This window comes from Neltuma alba, unplaced genomic scaffold (genome assembly GCF_004799145.2).
Source record: "Neltuma alba isolate B1F8T4 unplaced genomic scaffold, ASM479914v2 tig00004156_pilon, whole genome shotgun sequence".
In the NCBI taxonomy this organism is placed as follows: domain Eukaryota; kingdom Viridiplantae; phylum Streptophyta; class Magnoliopsida; order Fabales; family Fabaceae; genus Neltuma; species Neltuma alba.
In genome coordinates, this window is record NW_021633586.1 from 17100 (window position 1) to 44234 (window position 27135).

A 27135-nucleotide genomic window follows, 5' to 3' on the forward strand; every position below is an offset into this window, starting at 1 on the left:
CGCTTTAAAATTATGCTGGTCTAACTCATTATGGCAGGGATGCGCTGTGCGCGCTAATCGATCAGGCCTGTCTGGCTAGAACACTGGCTGCCCCTGCTTGTTTCCCCTTGATAACGGAAAGTGAGAGTAATTTGACTGTGTTAAACGCGTAGCCGGGTCATGATTTACCCGCCCCGCCATGGAAGGAGCGTGAATGTCACATTTATTGCGTACCCCTTCACATGCATCCATGAATTGTTGCATACATTGAATCCCGACTCCAAAATTACCTTGTGAATATTTTCTTTTACGAATTCCAAAATATGACAGGACATACTGTCAAATAATAATATTACTTCTGATTTTAAATATAATACTTTATTTATAGACTACAAATGAGATCTTATAATTATAAGTGAGGTTGTAGATTAGAAATATTTCAGTTAATTTTTTTTTTCAAGAAAAATGCCTTCATGGATACGTGGCACTGCATCGTTTGCCCGTTCAATCGGAGATAAAAATGTGAAGAAACGAAATCTTTAAAGTAAATGTCTTATAATTTCATGGCATGTTAAACCTGCCCTTTAACTTTAAAAAAAAAAATTAAAAATAGAAGAACGCTGAGACAACAAAAAAAAATAGTAAGAGACACTACTAAAAATATCCAAGCACGCTAAAAAAAAATGTCCAAGCTTGATATCCTTAAGTATTTTAAACACTTGACTAGAGGCATGCGTCGCTGCCTATGAATTTTATTTTTATAACTAAGCTAATAAATTATTTATTAAAATGACAACAACATCAGGAACTGAAAGATACTGTGCTCTATTTAACAAATACTCTCACATTTTTTTTGGGACTGAGCCGCTCATTAGAAAAGTCAATTTATAAGGAAGATAATTGGCTGATCATTACAAAATCACAGTTGCATTATGGTTAAGCAAATATGGGAGGCGACTTCATAAATCTAATCATGCGCTTAACAGGCAAAGTGCGGCGCCGCAGTGACCTTTACAGTTAGCATCACAGTCTCTGTTTTTTCGCCCCTCAATTATGACTGTCATCTTCGATGATTTATGATCTTCTGCGATTCTTGGAGCTGCTATTTTGATCACGGGAGAAGCGCGCTTTCGCAGTGTCGGAGCAGAGCAATTTTTTAGTCGCTGGTACAAATGATTCTGGATGAGAAAAAAAAAATAATTAAAGGTATCAACTTGAAAAATAATCTGAGTAATGGCATTTTAAAAATTAAAAACAATTGAGCATCAAATTGACGGGAGGGCCGACCCTTACAGCGGAGAACTAAGGTGGTGGTGGGGAAGCCGAAGAGGATTGGTCCCCCCACCCACCTGCCCAAGAAAAATGGTCCACATGGTGGTAAATTTGGGATATTGAGAGAGAGGGACGGAGGATGAAGGCGACTAAAATAATGGGGGAAACGGTAGGTGCAGAGATCTAGAGACTTGAGCAGCGATGAAAATGGAATAAAGCTTGAGCTTCAAGGCTTTTCTATGACTCCCTCATGACCCGGAATTGTTCACACAACTATATACTTTTATAGGAGGCGCCTACTCTTATTTTTGCAGGAATGTCAGAAGGACTGAAGGAGGTGAGTGTTGGTGCTTTGCTGGTTTAAACTTTAAACAGCAGGTTAATTTCTATTTTTCTGATTCTTTTCCTCTCAATATCTCTCTCTGACTCATAGTCCGTCCATGCATTTTTATTTTTTATATGCCATTCCTCTGTCTTTATATGCCTTGTTGCTTCTCATACACTTCGAGCTTTGTCTTCGTATCCTCTCCCGTGTCGAGAACTGCATTACTTGTGTGCCAATTTACTACTACTGTACGACCCTCTTTACAAGGGACTTGTCTGTCTCTATTGTTTTTGTCCTCTTGCTGATGCAAGAATATGGTCTGTTTGGTCTCCTCTCACTCTCACCGCCCATTATGGCCCTCTTACGTCTCTCTCTTCCTTGAATCTTTTGATACAGGTTTCAAAAAGTAAGGTACTCTTGATTTGAAGCGGGTTTTAGGTTTTCCTTAATTGCTTTAGTTATGGAAGTTTGCTCTGTTCTTGAAGTGGATGTAAATGGACAAGAAACCTTCCTGGTGGACAAGGTAAGCCTCTTCTCCAAAACTTCGTTTTTGAAATCTGCCTTTGGCTCCACTTTGAAATTGTATTTCCCCTTTTGCCGAAATTGCCTTTTTATCAAGACAATCTGGTTTCCTTCATCTGGTCGTTTGTCCTCTAATGTAAAGATATAGATCTTTTTCCTTTCTCTCTCGTTTGTTTGGGATCTACAGTAAACGCACACAGGGTTCAACTTTCTCAATCTTTTGTTTGAAGGTTTCTCTTGGTCCTGAATGTTGCAACTTAACTCTTAAAAGTTAAAAATCATTACTGTCCAATGATTTACTACCTGTCTTTTTTCTGCAAATTTTCATCCCATGTTTTCTAGTTATCCTTGGTAATTTCACGTCCTACTTTTCCACTCATCATTAATTGGCACCTACATTGCAGAGAGGTAGGAGGTGGGGTATGGGTCCAGTAACTGCTGTTTTATCATTTCTCTGGCCATAGAAATTATCATCATCCCAAGCCCAACCCCAAGCACAAGGCACTTTATGTTCTTTATTTTTTTGGTTCTCTTTTTTGTTTCGGGTGCACATCATATTAATTGCTACTGCCATGGTTTGCTGGGGTCCTGGGGATTTAATGGTTTTGGAGCTTTTGATTGTTTTATTCACGTATTTTAAGAGGGGCCGAGGGTTGCTTTCAAGGAAATTTCTTTGTCTGCTCCACCATTCTATGCGAGAAAATTCGATAGTGATCCTTCCTGCTTGCCATAATGTATAATTTAACGACCTCCCTATCACCACATTAATTCTTTTGGTGATTGAAGACCTTTAGTTGTGGACTTTCTTTTCATTGTCTCCTTTTCATATTTTCTCCTCGTTTCTTTTCTCATTTGTGCGCTTTTCCATTGATTCCATGTTTTTGGTGGGTTATTTTGACATTGATCCTATTTTTTTGGCATCGCGTACATTTTTGTCCCTTCAGGTGTAACTCTGTTTTTCAATGGGTCTAATTTGCAGGATATCGTTGCTCAGTATTCGGGTAAATTCTCGAAACTATTTGGCAAATCTAGTAGCGGCAGCACCAGAAAGCTTAAAGTAATATTCCATGACTTTCCAGGAGGTGCAGAAGGTTTTGAGCTCATGTTAAGATTCTGTTATGGTAACGGAAAAACTGACATAACTCCTTCCAATTTGGTCCTCGCTCATTGTGCTGCTGAATTCATGGAAATGAAAGAATCTGTGGCTGGGCTTTCTAATTTATCGGCGCAAACTGAAAAATTGCTCCCGGAGACTAGCTATTGGACATGGTCGGACCTTTTGATTGCCTTGAAGCAGTGCCAGAATATAGAGTCAGTCTCAGATTCTTCATCGATGCTAGGAAAATGTTTGGATTCACTTGTTGGGAGGCTGGTTTTAGGCTGTGAAGCAAGTCCATGTCCATCTACTTGTTCTCCAGACAGTTCTGGGCTTCGGTTTTCATGCGACTCTAAAAGCACTGAGAGTATCAAGACAAATTTCTCTCATTCAACATGGTGGTTTGATGATCTAGTATTTTTGAGTCCCCCGAACATTGAAAAGTTGGTGCAATCAATGCTTGTAAGAAAATTGGACCAAGTTGTGATAAGTAGGTTTCTGTTGTTCTATCAAAAGGCCAAGTTTTCGACTGCTGCAACTGAGGCAAAGCGTAAAATTATAGAAATGATCATAGATATGCATCGCAATATGGATCAGAGCTGTGTTTCCTGCAAGACCTTGTTTGGGATTCTCCGACTTACATTAGGTTTGAACATAAGCAAATGCAGCAGGAATAAGTTGGAGAACATGATTGGTTCCCAGTTGGATCAGGCGACCTTGGATAATTTGCTTGTTCCTTCTCCTTATGGAATAAGCTACTTATACGATGTGAATCTCATTCTGAGATTTTTGAAAGCGTTCCTAGGACAAGGGAAAACCAGTCTGATAACTCCTATTCGAATGAAGAAAGTTGCCATCTTGGTAGATTTGTATATAGCAGAAATAGCCCCTGATCCTTGTTTGAAACCTTCCAAGTTCATGGCACTTGCCACCGCACTGCCTGATTATGCGAGAGATTCATATGACGAACTCTACCATGCAATGGACATGTATCTAAAGGTATACAATTTTATTTTATCTTTGTTCTTTATTAATCCTTCAAAGTTCGTTTGGAATTTGGAGTTTCTAATTCCTGTCATATCGTTAGCTATCTGATTAGGTGAGGGACTCGGATCGTTTTCTATTCTTCCCCTGACATGCTAAAGTAACATCTTAGTAATAACCAGAAGTTGTTGGCTGAACCTCGTTAGAAGTTGAATCTAGTTGAACACTTGAACTAAATGAGTTGTATTATAGGTTCACGCTGGATTGTGTGAAGAAGAGAGGGTGAAGATAAGTTGTGGTTTAAATTATGAGAAGCTTTCAGCTGAGGCTTGCCTACACCTTTCTCGGAACACGAATTTTCCTTCAAATTCTGCTGTTCAAGCTCTCATATCTCAGCAATCCAAGCTCAGTAACTTGCTCCAGGGTACTCCAACTACTCCAAGTTCAACTTCTTTCACCGATTCGCCTGGTAGTTCCAGTGATGCTGGTAAAAAGGGAAGGAAAGGCAAAACCAGCGAGCAGGTTGTGCTGTATTCTGGGAAATTTGATGTTTCAGCTGATAATGAGAACCTCAGAGCACATTTGCAAGGAATGCAATGGAGAGTTATGGAACTGGAGAAAATCTGTAAGAAGATGCAAACCCAGATGGCAAAAATATCAAAATCAAGAGCATCCGGGAACAGTTACGCACTATCCTTGCCCAAGCTCTGTTCGTGACAGAGATTTTGGGGATCGAATTGTTCTTCTAACTCAAAATATGCAATTTGTACAGCAGAGAAATGAAGTTTGTGTTTGTTGATGCATCTTTCCTGCTCAACTGAAGTCGTTTGAGTATATAATCATGTTTACGTGGAGAATCTCTCCTGATTGTACAGCCATGAAATAAGAGCTCATATTAGCACCAGTTAATTCTCAATCAATACATTATCCGTATCCCAGCGCCTCTTATTCCCGCTAAGTTTGAACAATTAAAAATAAGCACGAATAGATAACTCTCACACGGGTAAAGTCTATTTTTCGGATGCATTTGACGGGTTCAAATTCTGAATGCTTGTCCCTCTGTTCAACGCGGTCTTTTGAATAGGTCACTCTTGACTTAAAGCTTCCAGATGGATCCAGCCATGAGTGAAGTGATAAAATTATGGTTAGTTTGCTTACCACGAGATAAGACGCGCAGTAGTTAGATTCATACTCCCGAGACAGACATCAATATCAAGTACTATTTTTAATTTTTAATATAAAAACTCATTTGATTTTTATTTTGGTCCTTAATATAAGATTTCAATTCATTTTATCTTTTCTATTTATCTATTTTCCCCAAAGTTTACAATAATAGTAGTTTTAACTAATACATTTCATTAATAAGAATATTTTAAGAAAAAAACACCTATTTATTAAAAATAATTAATTTAACTAACTTTTTTAATCTACTCAAATTAATCAACTAACTTTTATATGAAAGGCCTATATATAGGGTCCATTTGAAACGGCTTAACTTTTCAATAATGATTTACGTAATACGAGACAAGTATATGAAAAGAGTTTTATCTCGGTTTTTATAAAATGTGCTTAGAGATTTTCACCGTTCTCCTAAGTTCTCCTAAACAGGCACATAATATAGCAAGATAGGATCACAAAAGAATCACCAACCTCCACTGCTGAGATTTTGCCCCATTGACGACTTCAATATAATAAACAGTTGCATGAACTAGTTAGTTTTACAGTACATAAACTGGCTCTGAATACTAGTTGCTCGTTGGGATTAAGGATTTGCAGAAGTTGACTCAGATTCCGAACCGCTTGACGAGAAGATGAGCTGTCCTTGGAAGACCTAAGAAGCTAATAGTGAAAAATGTCAGTAAAAGCGAACTCTAGCGTCAAGAGGCACACATAAATTTGTAAGAGACCAAGAGGGTGAAGTTGCCCCTCAACTCGGTTGCACGAAGCATTGTCTAGAAAAGATGCTTTTGACAACTGATTGAAACTGATTGTTTGGTTTCCCTTAGACTGACGGATATTCGCACAGCACATGCTGCCGTGGGGCTAAGCATGGAAGCAGCCGCAATCACAATAAATGCAGGGGAGCTGTGGTGAATGTTTGCTTCCCTTTCTTGCAGGTTTTGAGAAGAAATGTATTTTATAGCTTCTAAAGCTAAAGATATACCTTCAATAATTTAGCTCTTTATAATCTTAGAAAGAATACACTATTAGTTTAGTTACTAACGATTAAGGCTAAAAGTACGCATATAGTGTTTAATACTATAAACGACCATAGAGGCCGCCGCCTAGGGAGGACTAGATCCAGACTGTGTGTGTGTGTGTGAGTATTATATTAATAAATTGGCCATTCACGTTGGGTTCTTAGTCCTAGAGAAAGGAGCAGGTTAAAAAAAAAAAAAAAGGATAAAGAGAAAATACACGCATATACACATATACACATATAAAGCATTTCAACTGCTGATTGCTTAGATTTTGTTTTCAGATAATATTTAGTGAGTGCGGATTGAATTGTTGACTTGCTTGTTAAGGACTTGCCTGATGTATCAATCAAGTGATTAGTTTGAAGTTTTAATAGAAGCGTGACGTTTCACCAATCACAGGAAGTCTCGAGTAAGAAGGTAAACAAGATTATCGTCCGCTTCCCATTAATCCATTCTAAAGAAACAAATCCGCTTTTAATTAGAGATCCCCTGTAGCTTTGTCCTTTCAGCTGTGCCTACCTAAGTACCCCACATGTGAAATATCTGACGTTCTCTTTTGTAAAAGACATGTTTTTCTAAGCAAAAGTACGAATAACCATGCTAATTGCTAAATATATATTCCTCCGATCCTTAATTTAGGACCTAATTGTTGAGTTAGTTTTAGTTCTGGATATAAGACTCATTTATCATATTTATTAATTTTCTCTAAATTACCTCTATAGATACTCCCTCAACCATAATCAAGTAGAAGAGAAATGTGAGGTATTAAAAAAAGTGATTTTGGTATTTTAGGAAAAACGTGTCACATTTCTTATAATTAACTAACTTATTTAACTTCTTTAATATAATCAAATTAGTTAAATAGTTCTTATATTAAGAATAAGAGGAGTATCTATTTTTTTTTTGACCGGCTAAAGGGAAAACCACCCAACGCGGGTGGTACCCAAACAGCTCGAATGTCCTACTTTATATTTGATTATTCATACTAGGAGAACTTTTACGTTGCATATAAAATTAAACATACATGGCAATGAGGAATTTTAACAAATTAGATCATAAGCATACATATCAAGGATTCAAATCCTCTCAGAATCTCTTCTCCACCCTTATATTAAAAAAATAGACGATTTATGTGTAATATCTTATAAAATATTATTAAGATATTTTTAAAATGCAAATAAATAAATTTAAATTTTAAAATTTAATCTCGACAGTTCACATCTGCAGTATAAAAAAAATTAATACATGAAATACTACATCTGAATCATTGAAAGATATGGAAGAAGAAGAAGAAGCAAAAAGATTGTAAGAGGAAGCTCATACCACATGTTGAGCTCTTTTCAGTTATGACGAGTTATGCCCAAATCATTCGTTCTTTGGTCCGCGAGACCACACCTGACACCTGAGCCAACGGAGAAGGGACTTTTTTTTTTTTTTGGTATTGCCAAGAAGGGATTCTAATTATATGAATTGATTCACTTTTCACTAAGGGCTATAAACGCATCCATGGTTAGTATTTTTTTAATTCGAAAGAGGGCCAGGCCCAAGAAAGCAAAAACATTAACTAGTGGGGCAAATTAGTCCCATACTCTCCGGTATCATACTCGTCCTAAGATGCTGCGGACAATAATCGAAGGTTTCAGACTTTGACAATCCCAACTTAGCCATCGCATCCGCCAAATGGTCCTGCTGTCGTGATATGCCCTGAATCTGTATAAAGGCTGTTGGCCTTGTGCCTTTCTGACGAAAGGGTTGTGATACTAATTACCCAGTTTGGAGACATTACCGATTACTTAGATCTTCCTACTCCTACGTTATGGAGGCAAATTAGATATTGTTTGTTTGGGCCAGGATTCCTGTGTGTGTGTGTGAGAGAGAGAGAGAGAGAGAGGCGGCTCGATCTAACTCGGGACTCTTGCATCTAGCTTTTCGTTTGTATTAATATTCAATACAATAGAATCTTTTTTCCTATTATTTTATTTATGGGTTGGCTAATATTAATATTTAAACTCTGAGTCGAGTGGAGGTGAGGAGCACTAAGCATATCATCAGTACCTACTCTCAGTTTTTTAAAACACCTCACGTGCCTCCCTAATCCCTATTAACATCAACATGTTTTGCATTATTATCCACATGCGCGCATTGTGACTGTGCACGGAACAGGCGAGAGAAATCGTAGATTTTGATGAGTTAATTTCCCAAACATCAGTATATATAGCCATTAAGAAAATCCCGGCCAGAGAAAACTTAAAATTGCAACTTTTTTTAAGTGAATTTATTACCACCTCTCGTTTTTAATATAATAGCTAACTAATTAATTTTTGTATATTAAAAATTTTTGTTAAGTTAGTTATTTGTAATAAATAGGTATTATTTTTTTAAAATATCTTTACTAATTATGTGTATTAGCTAAAACTGTTATTTGATGAAATATTTAATATGTACAACTAATATAATGATAACTTTTAAAAAAATAGATAACTATTAAAAATAAAATAAATGAAGATTTTATATTTAAAATTAAAATGAACAAGAAACTAGTTTTCGTATTAAATACAAGGGATTAAATACTTCCATAAACACAGCGGCATGCTGTACATTGTGGTATGACTTTCTCGACTCTATTCCCTATCAGGAGATCCTTTTTCATCGGATGCCACTCTCTGCAACTCCAGCTGCATGCTTATTCAATTCATTCATTCATGTCTCCCTGTGATGGGATTTAATGCCCACCTTGCTTTCACCCTCAAATATTGATCTCCAAAAGCTGTCCGATCCCGCTCTTAATGAATTGTCTTCGTATCCGATGAATAACAAGTTACCATCTACATACCCACTCGATATTTAAAAAAAAAAAAAAAGGCACGCCCTACATCTTAAACTACGTTCAGTACATAAGGTTGATCATGGAATCTTATGGTGGCAACGCTAAAATTGATTAGATGACTCTTTTAATTTACTAAAATAGTCCGTTGCCTCTGAAGTTGGCATTGCTTGGTTAGGACTTGGGAGCAATGAGGCTTCTTCTGGCCACCACCTTCCCCGCTTTGAATTAAATAAACTGCACCAAGTAACCATTAATGCGTTTTTGGATTGAAACTGCGATAGCAGAAGAACTGAGGAGGGGCCTTCTCTCAGACGTCAATCAACAACGGAGGTGGCTCCTCTTAGACGTCAATCACACCTCACTTTGTTTAAATTTTTTCACTTTTCTGACAGTTTAGGTGTACTGACATGCCCCACCAAAATATCTAAATCTGAGGGGGCAAGGCAAAGGGGTTCCCGCATTTTTACAGCCCACACTGTAAGAAACTCTTAACGAAAAAAGGAGACAGTAAAGTGTCTAGTTTCCTGCTTCTTTCCTTTCTTCATGGATTTGGGCGCCCCACTACTTCCGTCTATTGACCAAAAGAAATAAAAACCATAGCTGAAGGGTTTACATGAAGACGGGGTGGGGATAGGGGACAAGATTTGAGTATAACATAGAAACCAAAACAAGGCTTCCTGAATCCCCAAATATGCTAACCCCCACTTGCCCATTCTTCCCTTTGAGATCTCATCCAATGTTCCTTTCTATTAGAAAAATGTTCTCTGCTTCGGTATTCTGTTCCATTCCCCCGACATCCACACAGATATTCGCGCGTCCTTCCATTTTAGAAAAATACTTCCCCAACCAAATAAAAAACTTATTCCCCTTTGCGAGACCCTTTACTCTTTCAATGTCATTTATAAATATTATTCTTCTTATCTTAAATATAATACTTATTTTATAGTGTATATAGAGGTTTTATATTTAGAATAGGAGGAGGAGTACAATTTTTATAACTTTAATATTATCTACAAGATATCTAATACAACCACCATAAATATATAAACGAATCCTATCCATGGTTTCAAAGTTGTGCTCATTGCTTTGTTCGGATATTGTATATTGATACAATGCGCATATGCTTTTCAATGTTATAAACAATCTTTTTTCATTTTGTTTTTTGACCTTGAAAATCTTTTTTTTCATTCTCATTTATCTTGTTTTCTTCTGCTATTATGTTATCATATTTATATTATGCGGTGCAAGTACTAAAAGTGGTGAAAGTTTTGCATCCCATTTACTGTGAGGAGGGAAGGGGGCATTGCCATGGTCTGGGAAAGTGGGGCCTGGTGGTAGTAGAGTCCAGCTGGAAATGCTGTGATGAAAGCACCTAAAATCATGAAAGAGAAAGGGAACCTCTCACGCCCCCCACCTCACTCCTCACCCTCCATCATATGACCTAAAAGCATTCAGGGCCTTCGGATCTGCTTAACAATTAACATATCCCTCTTTTCTGTGGAATCAAAACGCCTTGGAAGAAAAAGCTGCGCCCTTTTTTAAAAATTCACTCATGTACTCACAGCTGGACACTCAACCTTCCAGCTGTATTCCTCCACATGTCCTTCTTTTATTCGTTGCAATCGGCCCTCTGCCCCCACCACTCCACCACTGACGCTCTGACACTTCACAGCTTTCGCCAGCTATCTGTGGTCACCCCCACCAACGGCTAATTCTTTCTCATTCCTCGGAATTTGTTGTCCCTCGTGGCTGATGACGTGGCTTCTCGGATCGGCCCTTCTCAGACAAGCCTCTTATTTGAAAATATTGCTTACTGCCTATAAAACCCCACACTCTCTGCTCCCACTCTCACGCCCTCACAGCAGAAGCTTCCCCATTCGCCTGTTCTCCTCTCCTCCTTCCTTCTGCATTCACTGCCATCATGTCTAGAATGTCTGGTTTTCTGGGGTTTTTTGTGGTCTGATGTTGGTGGGGTTGGCTTCCTCCGCCAAGTTTGAGCAACTTTTCCAGCCAAGCTGGGCTTTAGACCATTTCATGTATGAAGGAGAACTCGTCAAGCTCAAACTTGACAACTATTCCGGTAATTTTCCACTCCTTCCCTTTTGATTCCTGGACGAAATAATTAATAAGAAGAAACTCACCTCTATTCCGAGGCTAGATGCCTTGAACACTGCAATACAAATCATCCCTGAATGCCGAAGAGTGTGTGCGCGGTTTCTTCTTCTTCTTCTTTTTTTTTCCCCAGAAAATTGTTGTCCTGGATCGATATCGATAATGACATTGGGCTCACAGGAACACCCATAATAATCTTAGTTTGAACGTTTCAGGTGCTGGTTTTGCATCTAAAAGCAAGTATATGTTTGGGAGAGTGAGCATTCAGCTCAAGCTTGTGGAGGGTGACTCTGCTGGGACTGTGACTGCTTTCTATGTAAGTGGATACTGCAACTTCTCTTTTCTCAAGGGAGAACAAAGCTAGCTTACTCTTTTATTAGGGGCTGTTGGGATTATTGCTCCGAACTACCCCGTGCATTGATTGTCCCTGCTCCTAAACAAATTAATTAAATTGTTTACGTACTATTCAGCTTCATGCACTGAACATTTTCAAGGAACAGACAAATTAAGAACTTGGGTTTATTCTAGACAAGCGGGACACCGCTGCCTACTCGTTTTAACCCGTGAATGACTTTATATCCAATTACATCAAGCATTTATTAGTGTGGTCAACACGGTTCTCGATTGGACATCTGTTCGAATTTGATGGAAGCTCTTCGTTTTCAATCTGATTAAATATGTGGTTGTCCGTTTATGATTCCGATAATTAATTTGAAGAATAAACCTTTATCTGTCCATAACCTTAGTGGCTGGATAACTGACCCAGCACTGACCTATTCGGTTGATGCAGATGTCATCGGAGGGTCCAAATCACAATGAATTTGATTTCGAGTTCTTGGGCAACACCACGGGTGAACCATACTCAGTCCAGACCAACGTGTACGTAAATGGAGTGGGCAATAGGGAGCAGAGACTTAACCTCTGGTTCGACCCCAGCAAGGATTTCCATGCATACTCTATCTTCTGGAATCAGCGCCAAGTTGTGTAAGCACCAAGAACTCAATCTCTGTTTTGCATTCTAGTTTGCTAGGCACCGTTGCCGGTGTTCCATAATTAAAATCAAAAGTACAGAATGAAAAGAGAAAAGAGGGCTGTCTTCACATGGATATGTAGCAGAGAGCCCTTTATAATAATTGGTGTTTGAGCTATGATATGGCTTGTGTCGTTGTGTCCCCATCGGGTCACATAACAACAGGCTCTGTTGAAAGAAGAAGGAATACAAGACATTTTAAGCCAATACCACTGATGGGAACATCGCAGAGAAACGGGGATAGAGACAGAGACGTCTATTTCCTTTGTTTCTGGCAATTTCTCTGGAGATGCTTACCTTTTACTAGTATTCTTATTACCATTATCATTATTCTATTTCTAATATTTCGTATAATATGATATGCTGTAATCAGATTCTTAGTGGACGACACCCCAATAAGAGTGCACACAAACTTGGAACACAAAGGCATTCCATTCCCGAAGGACCAAGCGATGGGAATTTACAGCTCAATATGGAACGCAGACGATTGGGCAACTCAGGGTGGTCGAGTGAAGACTGATTGGAGCCACGCACCGTTCGTGGCGACGTACAAGGGATTCGAAATCAATGCGTGCGAGTGTCCGGGGACGGTGGCGACGGCGGATAATGCAAAGAGGTGCAGTAGCAGCGAGGATAAGAAGTATTGGTGGGACGAGCCGACGATGTCGGAGCTTAATGTGCACCAGAGCCATCAGCTGAAGTGGGTTAAGGCCAAGCATATGGTGTATGACTATTGCTCTGACACCGCCAGGTTCCCAGCCATTCCCGCCGAGTGTGTCCATCACCGTCACTATCGCCCACGCCACTGATGAAATCAAATCACCCGTCTTTTCCAACATGTTCTTCATGTTGCTATGTATTATATTTTCCTGCTATTTTGTGAATGTAAGTTATTTGTTCTGTGGTTTCCTGTCCAATCAATCCACTTTATTCGTAAATTTTGCTCTCTCTCGCTCTATCTCACATTTGCTATCGCTTACTCTGTGTGTGCGGGTTCCACTATCAAACATGCCTCGGAATGGGAATTGAGGGGCGCCACACGCTCACGGGGTTGCCTTGGGGACCAGGAAGAGCAAAAATATCGTTTGGTGGTACGAAATTTTAGATAAATGACTGGGGGAAAAAGCCCCGATTGAAACATATGAACTCGGAATATAGAATAGATCATTGCTTTGGATAAGTAATGTTATTTAGTATTATTAACAAAAAAAAAACAGCATATGAACTCGGGAATATATATTACTGTGCGTGCGCTCATTTGTCAATAAAAAAATAGTGAATATGGACGGCTTGGATGAGTACAGAATCATAGATTTAACCTTAATATTTCAAGAAAACATGACATATTCCACCCTTCTCAGTTTCAGGTCATGGAATCGGGATGATTTGCAAACACTGTTTCTTAAAATCAGGCGTTTAACTTTGACAACAAACATGTGAAATATGCGTTGCTTTTAGTGCGGTTGACACCGTTCCTAATAATTCACTTAAATAATCTCGTTAGAAAGACAAAGTCCTCCTCCCAATGTGTCGAGCTTAAAGCATCAAAGTCGTCTTTAATAAGAGCGACGTTAAAGGCCGATGATGGATTTCTGCATTGTAAAGACAAATGGTTGTATATCGACCTCGTTCAATGACTGATGGCGGAATAGTTGACCGGGCCCATTCTTTATTTTGGTTTAACCTTTTGCTAATTCAAATGATTCAACTGTGGGGTCCTGATAACATGCCATGATGAATTGCTAAAAGAAAAGCAAAAGCAGGGAAGCTGATTTGTATTGTAAATACCGAAAGAACCTTATCATATTGGCATCCGTTTTGATAACTTAGTCCAACATTTTAAGTCACCATAATGCGTTTTATGTTTGGAATCGTTTCAGGAAAGGGGCAAAAAAAGAGTAAACTTTAATCATATTAATTACTTTGTGGATATGGCATCATTGGAAAGCAGTGAAATCCATGGGCTGAACAGCAGAGCGTGTACCAGGATGAATGAATAAGATATTGGTGGGAGCATCTCTTTCACTTAAATGTCTGCCACTGGCAACGTTTCATCCGAGTCTATCAAAGAGAATAGGCTTGTGACCTGTAGCCAGAAAGAGATCAAAGAATAGAATGTTATTCCCTTGGAGGACGCAAAAGGCCGAGCATACGAGGACAAAGTGAGAGCAGCCGACAGAGCTTTGGGTTCGAATTTGGGAAATCAGTCCAAAACACATATGTGGAGTTTCAACTTCTAACGCTCAGGGATGAGGAGCAAGAGAGGGATGGGAGAAAAAGTTGTTTGGGGTTGAAAGAGAGAGCAAAATTCAAAGCGAGACAAGGCCGATGAAGTAATCAATTGACGTGGACAAGGGACCCTCCCCTCCTCCATGGTTAATTATTACTACTGCTGGATTTACAAATGACGCAGAGTAAAAAATGCTTGATTAGTGCACGGGGCTCTTTCTTTCTTTGATCAACTACTATGACATTTATAATTAGGTTTAATTAGCAAGATCAAAGGGTGGAAGGTAGATGCTCTATTAACAAAATAAAAGGAACAGAAAAAGCTCCCAAAAGATCAGACTTTATGCACATAATTGAGCTCGGATTCCCACTCAAATGAGATCTGTTCTCAAATTAATGTCAATTGGCATACAATCAACGGGAGTGATAATGTACTATTTTTTAATGGTAAATTGTTATTATTATCTTTAAGTTGACGTAGTTAGGTTAAATCAAGATACTACTAATAAATATATGCTCATATGATAATGTGCCAAAGGAGATATTTTAGAAAAAAAATATTAAAAGCCAATGATTGTAGTTAAGCGAAACCAAAAGTTATACCCTAAGAAAACTTGGAACGATAAAGCAGATAGGTTTGGAGGGGCAGGACAATAATAGATGCGGACCAACGCGAAGATGATAATAAGTCACGAAAAAAAGGAATATGAAATTTCATACAAAAAATAATAATAATAATAAGGTGCAATTTGTCAATTGTCATGATGAAGGGGGCTTTTCCCTTTCGGTTTAATTGAGAGGGGCAATTTACTTTTACAGAAAGCTGACAAATTTTACCACGCTTGAGACTGCGAGGCAGCAATTAATAAACTCTCCCATAATTAAAAAGCAAATCATAACAATTTTAAATAACAAAAAATGCCCACATCAAATTACTTGTATTTTTAAGTTCTTTGTTTCCTATTTTTTAAATATTAACATTTAATAGTACTAGATTATAAATTAACATTAAAAAAAAAAGAAATTTGGCTATTTGTAATTAGAGAATTTGACATGATAGATTCTAAACAGCTTGATCTGAGTTTTTTTCTTAAATAATAAAAGTAAAAAATAAACAAAAATGATCCTTACAAAAAAATCCCTAGTATATCTTAATTCTTAATCTGCCATCATTAGCGCACATCACCATGTCTTTCAAGAAAATTTGCTAGGATGAAGCAGTGTAATTCTAGTCAATTCTAAGCAAACAATCATATATTTGTAAGATTCAGAAATCGAATAAGTAAAACAAAATAAGAGAAATACGTGCTGTGTTTTAGAAAATGAGAATGTTTGTATGCTGATGTATCATTAAATATTTTTAGAATATATGTGAAGGTAATGGAAAGTGGACTTGATACACACACACTTCTCCCGTCTTTAATATAGGACATAATTATTGAGTTGGTTTTAATATAAGACCTTATCATTTTTCTCTAAATTATCTCTATGGATATTCCCTTAACCATAATCAAATAGAAGAGAGATAGGTATTAAGAAAGATGATTATGGTGTTTTAAGAAAAACGTGTCATATTTCTTATAATTAACTAACTCACCTAAGTTCTTTAATCTAATCAAATTAGTTAAATGGTTTTTATATTAAGGATCGAAAAAGTATGAGATATATTTGAAATTGAAGAAATCCCCAATAATGAATCATTGTAGATTGCTGCGTGGGTAAATGAGATGCATAAAATGAAAATGAACGTGTTGGGGAAAAAGATTGTTCCAAGCTTAATAACGGACAGCATTGCGTCCTCCTCTGGATCATCTTATTTGGCTTTTGCTCTGCCAATCGGATCAAAAATACAAAAAAAAAAATGTTTTTAATGATAATTTCATAATGAGACTACATGGATTAATTTGCAGCAGATGATTTCACGTCACCTCACTGCATAATCATTCTTTGTTTTTTAAAATTTCATTTTTACATGTACCCCGAGTTTACTACAAAATTTGATAGTAAAATCATTAAATTATTTGGATTTAGCCCAAATATCCAAAAGCAAACCCGTCCAGAGAACTATTGGCTCTAATTTTCAGCTGGGCCTGGGTTCTAAGAGCATAAAAGAACTGTTTTCGGAGGCCCAAAAGTAGTTTCGTTGTAAAACAAAGTCAATTCACACGTCAGAGGGTGGAATTAAAAAAGAGGGGAATTTATTTAGTTTAGGGTTGAAGTGTGGCAGTCGGCGGCAACGTCAAAATTTTAGACTTCCTCCGGTCTTTGCGGGAGTAACAACGGCTGAATGAAGCGGGCCGGTGGCTGTTGCCCGCGCCATTGGAAATTAGACGGTTTGACCCCGCCAGCTTCCCAGCCATTTCTGCCGTGTGTGTGTGTGTGTGTCCCCGTCACCATTAGTATCGCCCACGCTACTGTTGAAAGCACCCAGATCTTTCCAACATCTTCTTCCTAGTGCGGCATACTGTAAAAACTAATTAATTAACTTAAAAAATTTAAAAAAATTAGTTAAGTTAGTTATTTATAATAAATATGTTTTTTTGAGTATTGTTTTTTTAAAATATTCTTGTTAATTAAGTGTATTAATTAGAATTATTATCATTACAAGGACTATTTTAAAAAAATAAATAAATATAAAAAAACAAAATAGATTGAAATTTTATATTTAGAATCAAAATAAAAATTAAATAAAAACAAAAAAACAAGAGCAATATATTTTCCTACTACTTCTGTGACTCTGAGACTATTTTATAGTGTAAATTATATTATAAAATAGATTTTATATTTAGTAGAGAAGAGAGTATTTTGTAAATGTTGACTTATGTCTGTTGTGGATTCCCGTTCAGTAATCGACAGAATCCGTAAATTTTACTCTCCCTTTCATTGGCCACCAGGTACTCTCTCTGCGGGTCCACGATCAAGTATCCTCCCTCCATTGCTTTATATCAAGATATTAATTAAAATTAGTTAAAAGACAATAAATACATATAAATTTAAAATCATTTTTTTAAAATATGTATAAGAGAGATAATAAAAATTATTATAAACAGAATTATGAAAGAGAGAGAATGTATAATGGAGAGATGATAGTTTAGAAAATAAGATAATAACTATATTAGATATTAAAATAAGTAATTAGTAAAAAAATAGAAAATTTGTTATAAAATTTAAGATACCTTGTAAATACTAGTATTATTTATATTTAAGAATAGGAAAAGATAATAATTATTGTTTATAAAATTGAACAGAAGGAGTACCTTGAAACAGGAACAAAACTCGTACGTTGCGTTGGGGACTAACAGAGAATATGTTGTTTGGTGGCATGAAAATTTAGATAAACGACTATAAGGAGGAAAGCACTGATTGCCCCCAGTGAAATACCGGTTAGTTTAAATTTGCGGCCCAAAAAAAACTTATTTTTAATTTAATTTTTAGAAACATAAAATTGAGTAAAAGATAATATGATTTATATTTGGATTGATTTTTATAAAATTTATTTTGATTATGATTGGATAAGTAAAAGTTTATAGAATGACAAATAAGTATGACTTTTATTGAATATTAAAAATGATAAAAAATGAATTTACAAAATAATAATTTTAAATTATTATAATAGGGAAGAGTTATATTTAATGAATAAAATACATTTAAACTAGAAATCATAGTAATATGAAATTTTTTTAACCAAATAATATTATGTAATTAATTGAATGATATGCTCTTATGTAATTAATTGAATGATATGCTATGAACAATTTATATAAATATTAAATAAAAAAATATTAAAAATGTTATAAAAATTTAATTAAAATTTATTCTTTATTTAAAAGAGCATTAAAAATAAATAACTAAAAATCAGTTAGGAAATACATTGAATATGTAGAGACAAATATAGAGAGAACATAAACTTAAGAATCAAAGTATCTTTTGATCTTGAAAAGCAGCTTTTGCATGAGCAAAATAAGATATAAGCCATAAAAAGTAGCTTGTGACTTAAAGTAACCTTTTTAAGCAAATGACTTATACCTAAATATGATGCTAAACATAATAAAATAACCTAATATGATTTTTGCCTCCTAAAAGCTACATCTACCTAAAGCCGGTAATACATCCAATCTGCCAACCCGCAAAAAATGGTGAGTTAGGATTGGCCAAAACCCAACCCGGCGTCATCTCAAAAAATATAACCCGCACCGCCATAATCTGAACCTGCAACAAAAGCTAACACGCCATTACCTTAAAAAATATAACCCACATCACTGTAACCTGAACCCACGGCGGGTTGGCGGGTCAACCCACCTATTTTTTTAAAAAAAATAATAATGAAGCCAAAGTAAGGTAGATTTTCACTTCAAACTTTATTGTTATTAGAAATAATTAGATAAAGAAGGTTATTCAGTGTTGCTCGTTGGTTTCATTAGAAAAAAATGTGGGAATTTGTATATTATCATATTGGAAAATTAGACAATCATATACAATTTGTATTTTATTGTGTTGTAATTTTTATTTGGATGTTTGTAATATTCTATATTATTTCTGGTGTTTTTATTTTTGATTATATATAACTACTAACATTTAAAAAAAACATTAAAAAAAAAAGAAAGAAGGGAAAAAATGAATTCTTTTGCTGACCCACCAAAAAACAGGCCTTTTGAGCCTGCACAGTGTAGCCTGCGACCCATCACGTACCAACATGTAAACTATGAGCTGGGGTGTTTCACCAGCCCTACATTTATTCTTTTCAATTACTCAACTGAACGGGCTCACATACTGCCTTCTAATACGCGGATCTTTTTTTTCTCCCCAATAACCTTTTATTTGTTGTTTGGGTGAATGAATAACCCTTTATTCATTCGGTGCCTAGTGCTTTGTATGGATCCTACTACTAGATATCCGACTGATAATAGACTAATCCCATGAGACTTTGCTACTAAGATATCTCTTCCCATAGGTCTTTCTTCCACGCGGGGAGCTTTAGCTCTAAAGCATCTGTGGAAAATTAATCCTGGTACATTTCCACAGCATCAAAGTCGTCATTAGTGAGGACCTAAGAGGTGATGATTGATTTCCGCGCTCTGAAGACAATAATTGTGGTATATACGGACCTCATTCAATGGCTCCTAGGCGGAAAAGTTGCGTGGGCCCATTCTTTATTTTTGTTTGGCCTTTTGCTAATTCAAATTATCCAACTGTGGGTCCTGATAATACGCCATGATGAATTGCTAAAAGAAAAGGCAAAACCGTACCCAAAATTAAAAGCAAAAGCATCGAGCTGCTTTGTCTTGTAAACGCCAGAAGCACCTTGTCATATTCGCATCCACTTTGATAACTTAGCCTAACATTTTAACCGGCCATAATGCGTTCGAGTTTGGAATCGTTTCAGGAAAAGAAAAACTAAAATAAAAAAGTGAACTTTAATCAAATTGATTGCTTTGTGGATATGGCATAATTAACAAGCACTGAAATCTACAGGAGGCTCAGCAGAGCAGGAACCAGGATAAATGAATAACATATTGGAGGGAGCATCTCTTTCATTTTTTTTTCACAATTATTTTCATATTGATTATTACAACTGCTGAATTTATAAAGGACAGAGAGGGTGCTAGTAGCCCCTAAAAACACTTAACAAAATATTTTGGAACAATTTATTTTCAGGTCTTTTTAGTTTATCTTGATTTTGGATTAGGTCCCTTAATTTTTTTTCATTTATGTTGGATCCTTCAGCTTTTTATTGTTAAATTTATTAATCCTTATCGTCAAATTCATAATGACACCGTTAAAAATTTAACTCGGTCACTCAGGTCTGAGCAAACTCTCCTCTCTCTTTTTGCTCATCGCTCAATCTCGTTTCTAACATTCTTCCCGCTTGAAAATGACTTGCCTTTCCTTCCTACCTCCCCATAACACCTTCCCTTTCCTCAGTTGCATAGTCATCGAGACCCTCTTCTGGCTATCCCCATGGTCAAATGGAAATATGGAGTCGGTCGGGACTCAAGTTCCGAGCCTCAATGTCTCCATTTGTGAATCCAAAGACTGGTTTTAACATCAATATTAGATGACTTTGAACAAGATGTGAAGTTCTGTTTGTGAACCAAAAGATTGGTTTTAAGATGAGTATTGGATGATTTTGGACAAGACATGAAGTTCTAGAAGCTATGTTTGGAGCAAACACACTAAGTGATTCTTCCAATTTGGAGAACATATGTTGAAAGAGACTAACAGACACTTGTCTTTTAAATCCAATGGTCTCTTGTGATTTTGAGGAAGGGGTTGCCGTGGCTTAATTCCCTGTTTTGTTGAACATAACTCACATGCATCGCATATACCCCAATCCGCAAACAGTACATACATCTTATTTGTTTTTGTTTGGTACGTGTATATTATATATATATATATATGTATGTATTTAACATCCAAAAGTTAAAAATGACAAGTGAAATAAAAGGATGAATGGAGGGGAGGCAAAGAATAGGGAGATAAAAGCATCAACATTAAAAAGGAAGTATAAGACATGCACGTTGGCTTTGGAGGGCACACATGCGGCAGTAAACAAGGTTGGTGGTTTGCTAGTCAGAGCATATTGGATTGTCATTGAAGTTTCCAGTGACAGCTACTATTGATGGCAGCTCTGTTTTTTGTGCTGCAAACAAAGTCAAACAGAGTCTTTTAATTAACAAAAGGGCTTATCCTATCACTATGGCCAATGAGAGCCGTAGGAGAAGACGGAAGGTGATCAAATGAGCCTAACCACACACATGATTTTTTTCATGGTTGCGGATGTTACATGTAAGATTTTTTTTTTTTTTGGGTATCGTTTCTATTTCGCTCTTCAAAGACGTTGGGGTTAGGAAGTTGAGCCCTGATCAACAGCTATGAAAATAGATAAAGAGGCTTGGGTGACTATGATTAAGGGAAGGAAAGGTTTTATGGAGAGGTGGGAAGTAACCGTGAGGCATTTTCAAGTAGAAAGAATGTTACGAAAGGAGATGATGCTAAGCACCGAGCAAAACAATAAAGAAAAAAGGAAAGCTTAGTCAAACACCTTAGTGGCTAAGCTAAATATTTGACGTCGTCAATATGTATTTAACAGTAGAGACAAATAAACTTAACAATAAGTTGAAGGATCGAATAAAAAGAAAAAGTTGAAAACCTTAATTCAAAATCAAGATAAATTAAAAAGATTTGCAAAATAATTTTTCCAAATGCTTTTACAAAAGTCGAGAGATCACTTCTTAAATGCTAGTCAAGATACCTGATTAGTGTACGGTTTCTTTTCGATTCTTCGATCAACTGCGCGGACATTTATTGCTATGCTCATTAACAAGATCAAAGGGTGATGCTATATTAACAAAAGATAAAAAGGAAAGGAAAAAGAACGCTTCCAAAAGATCAGATCTTGTTCACATAATTGAGGTCAGATTCGCACTCACATGAGATCCTCAATGATCATGACGATTCAGCAGTTTTATTCCCCCAATCAGCAACGGTTGTTATAATTATTATCTTCAAGCTGACGTGTCTAAGGGATACTATTGGTTCTCAACACACCTAAGTACATTGACTAATTTTAATAGACTAAAACAGTTTACTAAATTAACTGTTCATAATAAATATGTGTTCTCTCTTTTAGCATATCCTCACTAATAATTTATATTAATTAAAAATATTATTTGAGCTAATTTTTAACATGTACAATTATTATAATAACTATTTTTTTAAAAAAATAAATACGAGAGACAAGGTAAATTGAGATCTTCTATTTAAAATAAAATTAAAAATTAAAGTAATTTTTATATTAAGAACAGGAGATAGTATCTAAATATTTTTTTTTTGCCGGAAAAGTTATATCCAAATAATAAATATATGCTCAGGTGCCGAAACCTTTTTTTTTTTTAGAGCAGCAATAATGAGCAAAACTTATACCCTCTGGAGGGGCAGGATAATGATAGGTGTGAACCAACATGAAGATGATATCTACTCCCTCCAGCTGTTACTATAAGGGGCTAACAAACAGGTATTTTTTTAAAATAAATTATTTGTTTAGTTTCAAGGAGGGTTAAATACTTTTTAACCAGATATGCTTGTTGGCCAAAAACAAAACAAAAAATCAGATATGCCCATCTTTAGTAAAAGTGATAAGAGAATAAAAATTAATATGATGCCAGTAACAAATAAGCTATTGGTTAAGATGATAAATAATCTTATTGGTAAGACGGAAAATACAAACTCACATATTGGGAAGTGTATTTGTTAAGAGGGTCTTAACCCTCCCGATTTGACAGAGATTAGGCTAAACCTAGAGTAATTTAAAGATACTCTGACTTATATCAAAAACAAAAAAAATGATAATATTAACAATTACTTAAGTTTGATAACAAATTTAACTGTTTTTATCTGTGTGTGTAAATCAGTTGAAAATGACGAGGAGGAGGAGTAGATGTAAATACGGCGCAAGTTGGACGGAGTCCACAAAAGACAACGTCTAGGCTATAGCTCCCACTAATTTTGAATACGAATCAGTCTTAAACATACTTCTCCTGTCTTTAAGAACCTAATTAGAAAATTAATTTTGGTCTCAAATATAAAATTTATTTCTTATATTTACTAATTTTTTTCCTAAATTATCCCTATTAAATAATTAAATATCACAGTAATACTTATTACTCATTAATAATACATCTATATATTTAATAAAGTGAGTGAGTACTTATTACTCATTAATTCCACACATATATCAATTCTATCATTTTATATTTTTAATAAAATAATTTAAAATATTTTTTGAAATATCAGTTTTTTAAAGAAGTTTAAACTGAGGGTATTTTGAAAACATATGCTATATTTACTATTATTACATAATTTAACTAATTTTTTTAATTTAATCAAAATAGTTAAACAAATTTTATATTAAGCAGGTGGAGTACCAAATTTGCAGCCAATGGAGGCCGCTAACATATAAACCGAAACACTACAACACAACTGAATCACACATTAGAGATATATTGTACTGTTTTTCTACCACAAATCTAGCGAGCGAGCAAGCAATAACAAAAATATTAGGAGTCACTTCACTGATAAACACGAAATATATGGTGCAACGAAAACGACCCATGCAACCACTTCAACTTGAAGATGCATCCGTCTGCGCCCCCCCCCCCCCACCCAATCACGTCCACAGCAGCACTCAAGGGCGTTTTGCTCTTTCCTCTTCCTGAAAAGCTGGGTTTTTCTCCCCTACTCTCGCGGTCATGATGCCTCCTAATGGCTTTCAGGTCGTCCCTCCAATACTTCCTTCTTGCTTTGTCAATTCATCATACTTCTTTTGGAAGATCTCTACATGCCTGGAGATTTTCTCCTCGATGAAGGGGCCTATGTTCTTAACTGCTGCAATATTTTCAGGAGTTGCGTAACTTCCTCTACCTCCTAGCCCATAAGCAACCGTTAGCTTTGCTAATAGAGAGGTCAGGTACTTGTTCCTTCTGGGGCTCATATTGATGAAGTAAGTGGGATCAACCAACTTGGCATACTTCCAGTGGAGCTCTGTTTTCTCCTTGGCAGGGTCATCTAAGACCGTTCTTATATCGTGGATCATCCTAACGGCCTCTTCGGTTTCAGGACTGCTGATCCATGTTAAGAACTGATCAAGAGTAATGAACTTCAGATGCTTCATGAGATCTACAGATAATCGATATGCCTGCATCCCTGACAACTCCAAATGCTGAAATATCACGAATCTCATCAACCCATATGCTCGAGAACTACGCTCTCTACTCAGCTTCAGTTCGGTGACCCCTAAGTAGTATGCCAGTGATCCTCGCATAGCATTGTAAATCATCAGTCCAGTCTTCACCTTGCTTGCCCACGAGATCGGAAACTGGAGACTTGCCAACCATGTGGATCTAGTACCATACATCTGTGGATATGCAGATTTTATCCTCACTAATGCCTTGGTTATATGCTCTTGATCTTTAACTGCTAGTCTCATCAACACCATGGCAAAATAACTTATAGCTCGTGCTTGGCTCTCACCGCTCTCTTTGCTGAGAGTGGGCTGGGCTTGTGTTATCGGATTGACCTCTACACTTTGAACATTCAGTTGCTGATATGATGAGCCAGGGATGGGTGATGTACCAGGGGTTCCCTTCAAGGTCCCTTCGATTGGAGCTGAATCCATCTCGATAATATCATTACCGGAAGGATCCTTTATGTTGAAGCCGATGTTCATGATTGTATACAAGTGTTCTTCAGAAAATGTCCCCTCTTTGAAACTCTTCTCCACTTCACTCCATTTTGTCACGATTGTGGTCTCTGTCAGCTTGCTGGGCTTGTAATAAACAACTTTCTTCAAGAAATCATCATGGCTGTACTCGGTTTGAGGTGGCTTATACCATATTTCCGGTATAAGGAGGTCATCTGGTATAAGGAGGTCATCTAATGTCAGGATGGTTTCCATGGAGGGCGGTGTCCGTGTTGCTGGCTGGAACTGGTCGGTGTTTCCAAGGCATACAATTCTATATATTTATAAGATTCAGAAATCAAATAAGCGAAACAAAATTATGCGAATATATTAGCTCCCCTCCCAATTATGAGCCTATTATGTTGTGTTCTGGGGAAAAAAAGAAAGAAAGAAAAAGAGAGTGTTTCCTTCACTACTAAGTTACGTGCCGCCCAATTATCACACCCGGGCCCACTTCATCCACGCCACAGCTTCCATGTAAGGAACAAAAAACCGGACTGGTCACTGAACTAGTTGAGACAGTGAGTTAAAGATCAGTGGATCAAATCAGGATCTAATTGGAGTCAGACCGGTCATATTAAAATAATATAATTTAATTAATAATAACAAAATATAACAATATTTATAAATAATAATTAGTAATAATTCATATTTAATTGTACCAATTAACATTACCAAAATACGCATCTATTTTAAATGTTAATTTTTTCATGTTATTTTTAGATGTCTGAGACAAAAATCTGATGCACTATGTTAAAATATATCTCTTTTTTTTTAAAAATTTTTTTTACTCTTGCTTCTCTCTTCTTTTTTCTTCTCTTTCCCACATGACCGCTCTTTATTTTTCCCTTCATAAGACGCATGGCAGCTTTCCTCTTTCTTCCTTGAACAACGAACAAGCAGGAATCACAATGGGGTAGCTTGCTCTTAAAGCACACATCACGGTTCCCCGTTCCCCTTTTCCAGCTAAAGTTTTTTTCGCCTCAGTATCTTCCTTCTTGTCTTCTAATCTTCTAGTTTCTCCTCCCTCTCAGTTTTTTCCCTTGCACAGCTTCAACAACAAATCAGTCTCTATGATGAAACCTGGGATGTTGAATCATCTTCTTATTTTTCTTCCATGCTTTTTAGTTTCCAGGCTAAAATGCTTCTTCACTTCATTTTTTAGCATATTCAAGAGTTCTCTTATAATAATGTTTGTTCAGCATATCTCTCTTTATCTTTCTCTTCCTCTTCCTTCTTTTTTTTCCTTTCCAGGCAAACCTTTTTTTTTCCCCAATTTGTACATTTTTAAAAGGCAACAAAGTTTAAACCGGGTAACCTACCCCAACAGGTGGTTACCCGGTTTAACACTGGTTAAACTGGTTTGTCACCAGTTTATTCCATCACCGGTCTAACAAGTGAACCTGACCAAACTGAACATCAATTCATCGGTTTTTCAGTTGAACCGGCCGGTCCGGTCTTTTTTTTAATCATGTTCCTGCATCTTGTGTACCGCATACATGAGTGAGGATATATGAATCTTTATTATTTTTTTAATCACAAATTCACAATCCTTTTTCAGTGATACAACATGTATTAATTTTCATAAGAAAACGATGATTTTCACGTCACCGCATCGCATAATGGCACTATTTTTTAACTTCATTTTTACACCTGCCCCGAGTTTAATATTAAATTTGATCATAAAATGGAAAAAAAAGAAGAAGAAGTTAAGGGGCATCATTATCTTCAAATATTTTCTCGAACTAGTCTCCTTAAAATATTTTGTATTACATTTAACACCTTGAAATATTTTTTTAAATACGTTTAATACTGTGAAGTATTTTTTTGTGTGTATCTAGTACCTTAAAATATTTTTTTAGATGCGTCTAGTATCAAAAAAAATTTTGCACATCCCAAAAGGCAAAAAAATTACTTAAGGGTGTTGAACGCACCTAAAAAATATTTCAGAGTGTTGGATGTATCACAAAATACATTGAGATATTAGATGCACTTGAAAAAATATTTCAGAATGTTGGATGTGCCTTAACCCAAATAAAAATATAATTATTTAATTAGATTTAGCCCAAATAAAAGGGAAAATTGCATTGAGGTTTTATCAAAGAGAATTAAATATAAAAAAAAGCTCTTTGAAGTCATCAAATTAATCTAAAGTCTCAAAAGACCTCATTACAAGAGATTTTACTTATTCTATTATTAGATCGCTCTCATCTTTTTTTCTTTTTAAAAATACACATTGACAATTAAAAAGGTAGTTGTTACCAACTTAAAGTTAACAACTATCGCAACAATTATATTAACAACCCATATATTAAATCTTT

The 27135-nt window shown here is 36.2% G+C and overlaps 2 protein-coding genes across 6 annotated transcripts; both read left to right on the top strand.

The window, feature by feature from the left end:
• Positions 1-1283: 1283 nt before the first annotated feature.
• LOC114743867 (BTB/POZ domain-containing protein At3g22104-like) lies at positions 1284-5061 on the top strand. 5 transcript variants are annotated; one of them, XM_028932076.1, is made up of 4 exons: positions 1284-1629; positions 1973-2099; positions 3062-4193; positions 4431-5061. In XM_028932076.1, exons 2-4 carry the CDS (start codon positions 2071-2073, stop codon positions 4893-4895), a joined length of 1626 nt encoding a protein of 541 aa, XP_028787909.1. In that variant the 5' UTR covers positions 1284-1629; positions 1973-2070; the 3' UTR covers positions 4896-5061. The 5 variants fall into 5 exon arrangements, with proteins under 5 accessions (XP_028787909.1, XP_028787905.1, XP_028787908.1 ...); XM_028932072.1 differs by having other exon boundaries at positions 3078-4193; XM_028932075.1 differs by having other exon boundaries at positions 1284-1588; positions 3078-4193.
• A 6022-nt stretch (positions 5062-11083) lies between these two features.
• LOC114743869 (xyloglucan endotransglucosylase/hydrolase protein 9-like) lies at positions 11084-13304 on the top strand. Its single transcript, XM_028932077.1, is given in 5 exon segments — positions 11084-11161; positions 11164-11286; positions 11534-11634; positions 12109-12302; positions 12722-13304. Coding segments are annotated over 5 exon segments (888 nt in total). The 5' UTR covers positions 11084-11127; the 3' UTR covers positions 13158-13304.
• The last annotated feature ends 13831 nt before the right edge of the window (positions 13305-27135 follow it).

Excerpts from the sequence above, each read along its gene's own strand:
- LOC114743867 (XM_028932072.1), top strand. The coding sequence starts at position 2,037 with ATGGAAGTTTGCTCTGTTCTTGAAGTGGATGTAAATGGACAAGAAACC. Across the intron at positions 2,100-3,077 it reads AAACCTTCCTGGTGGACAAG|GATATCGTTGCTCAGTATTC; the intron begins GTAAGCCTCTTC and ends TCTAATTTGCAG. Across the intron at positions 4,194-4,430 it reads CAATGGACATGTATCTAAAG|GTTCACGCTGGATTGTGTGA; the intron begins GTATACAATTTT and ends GTTGTATTATAG.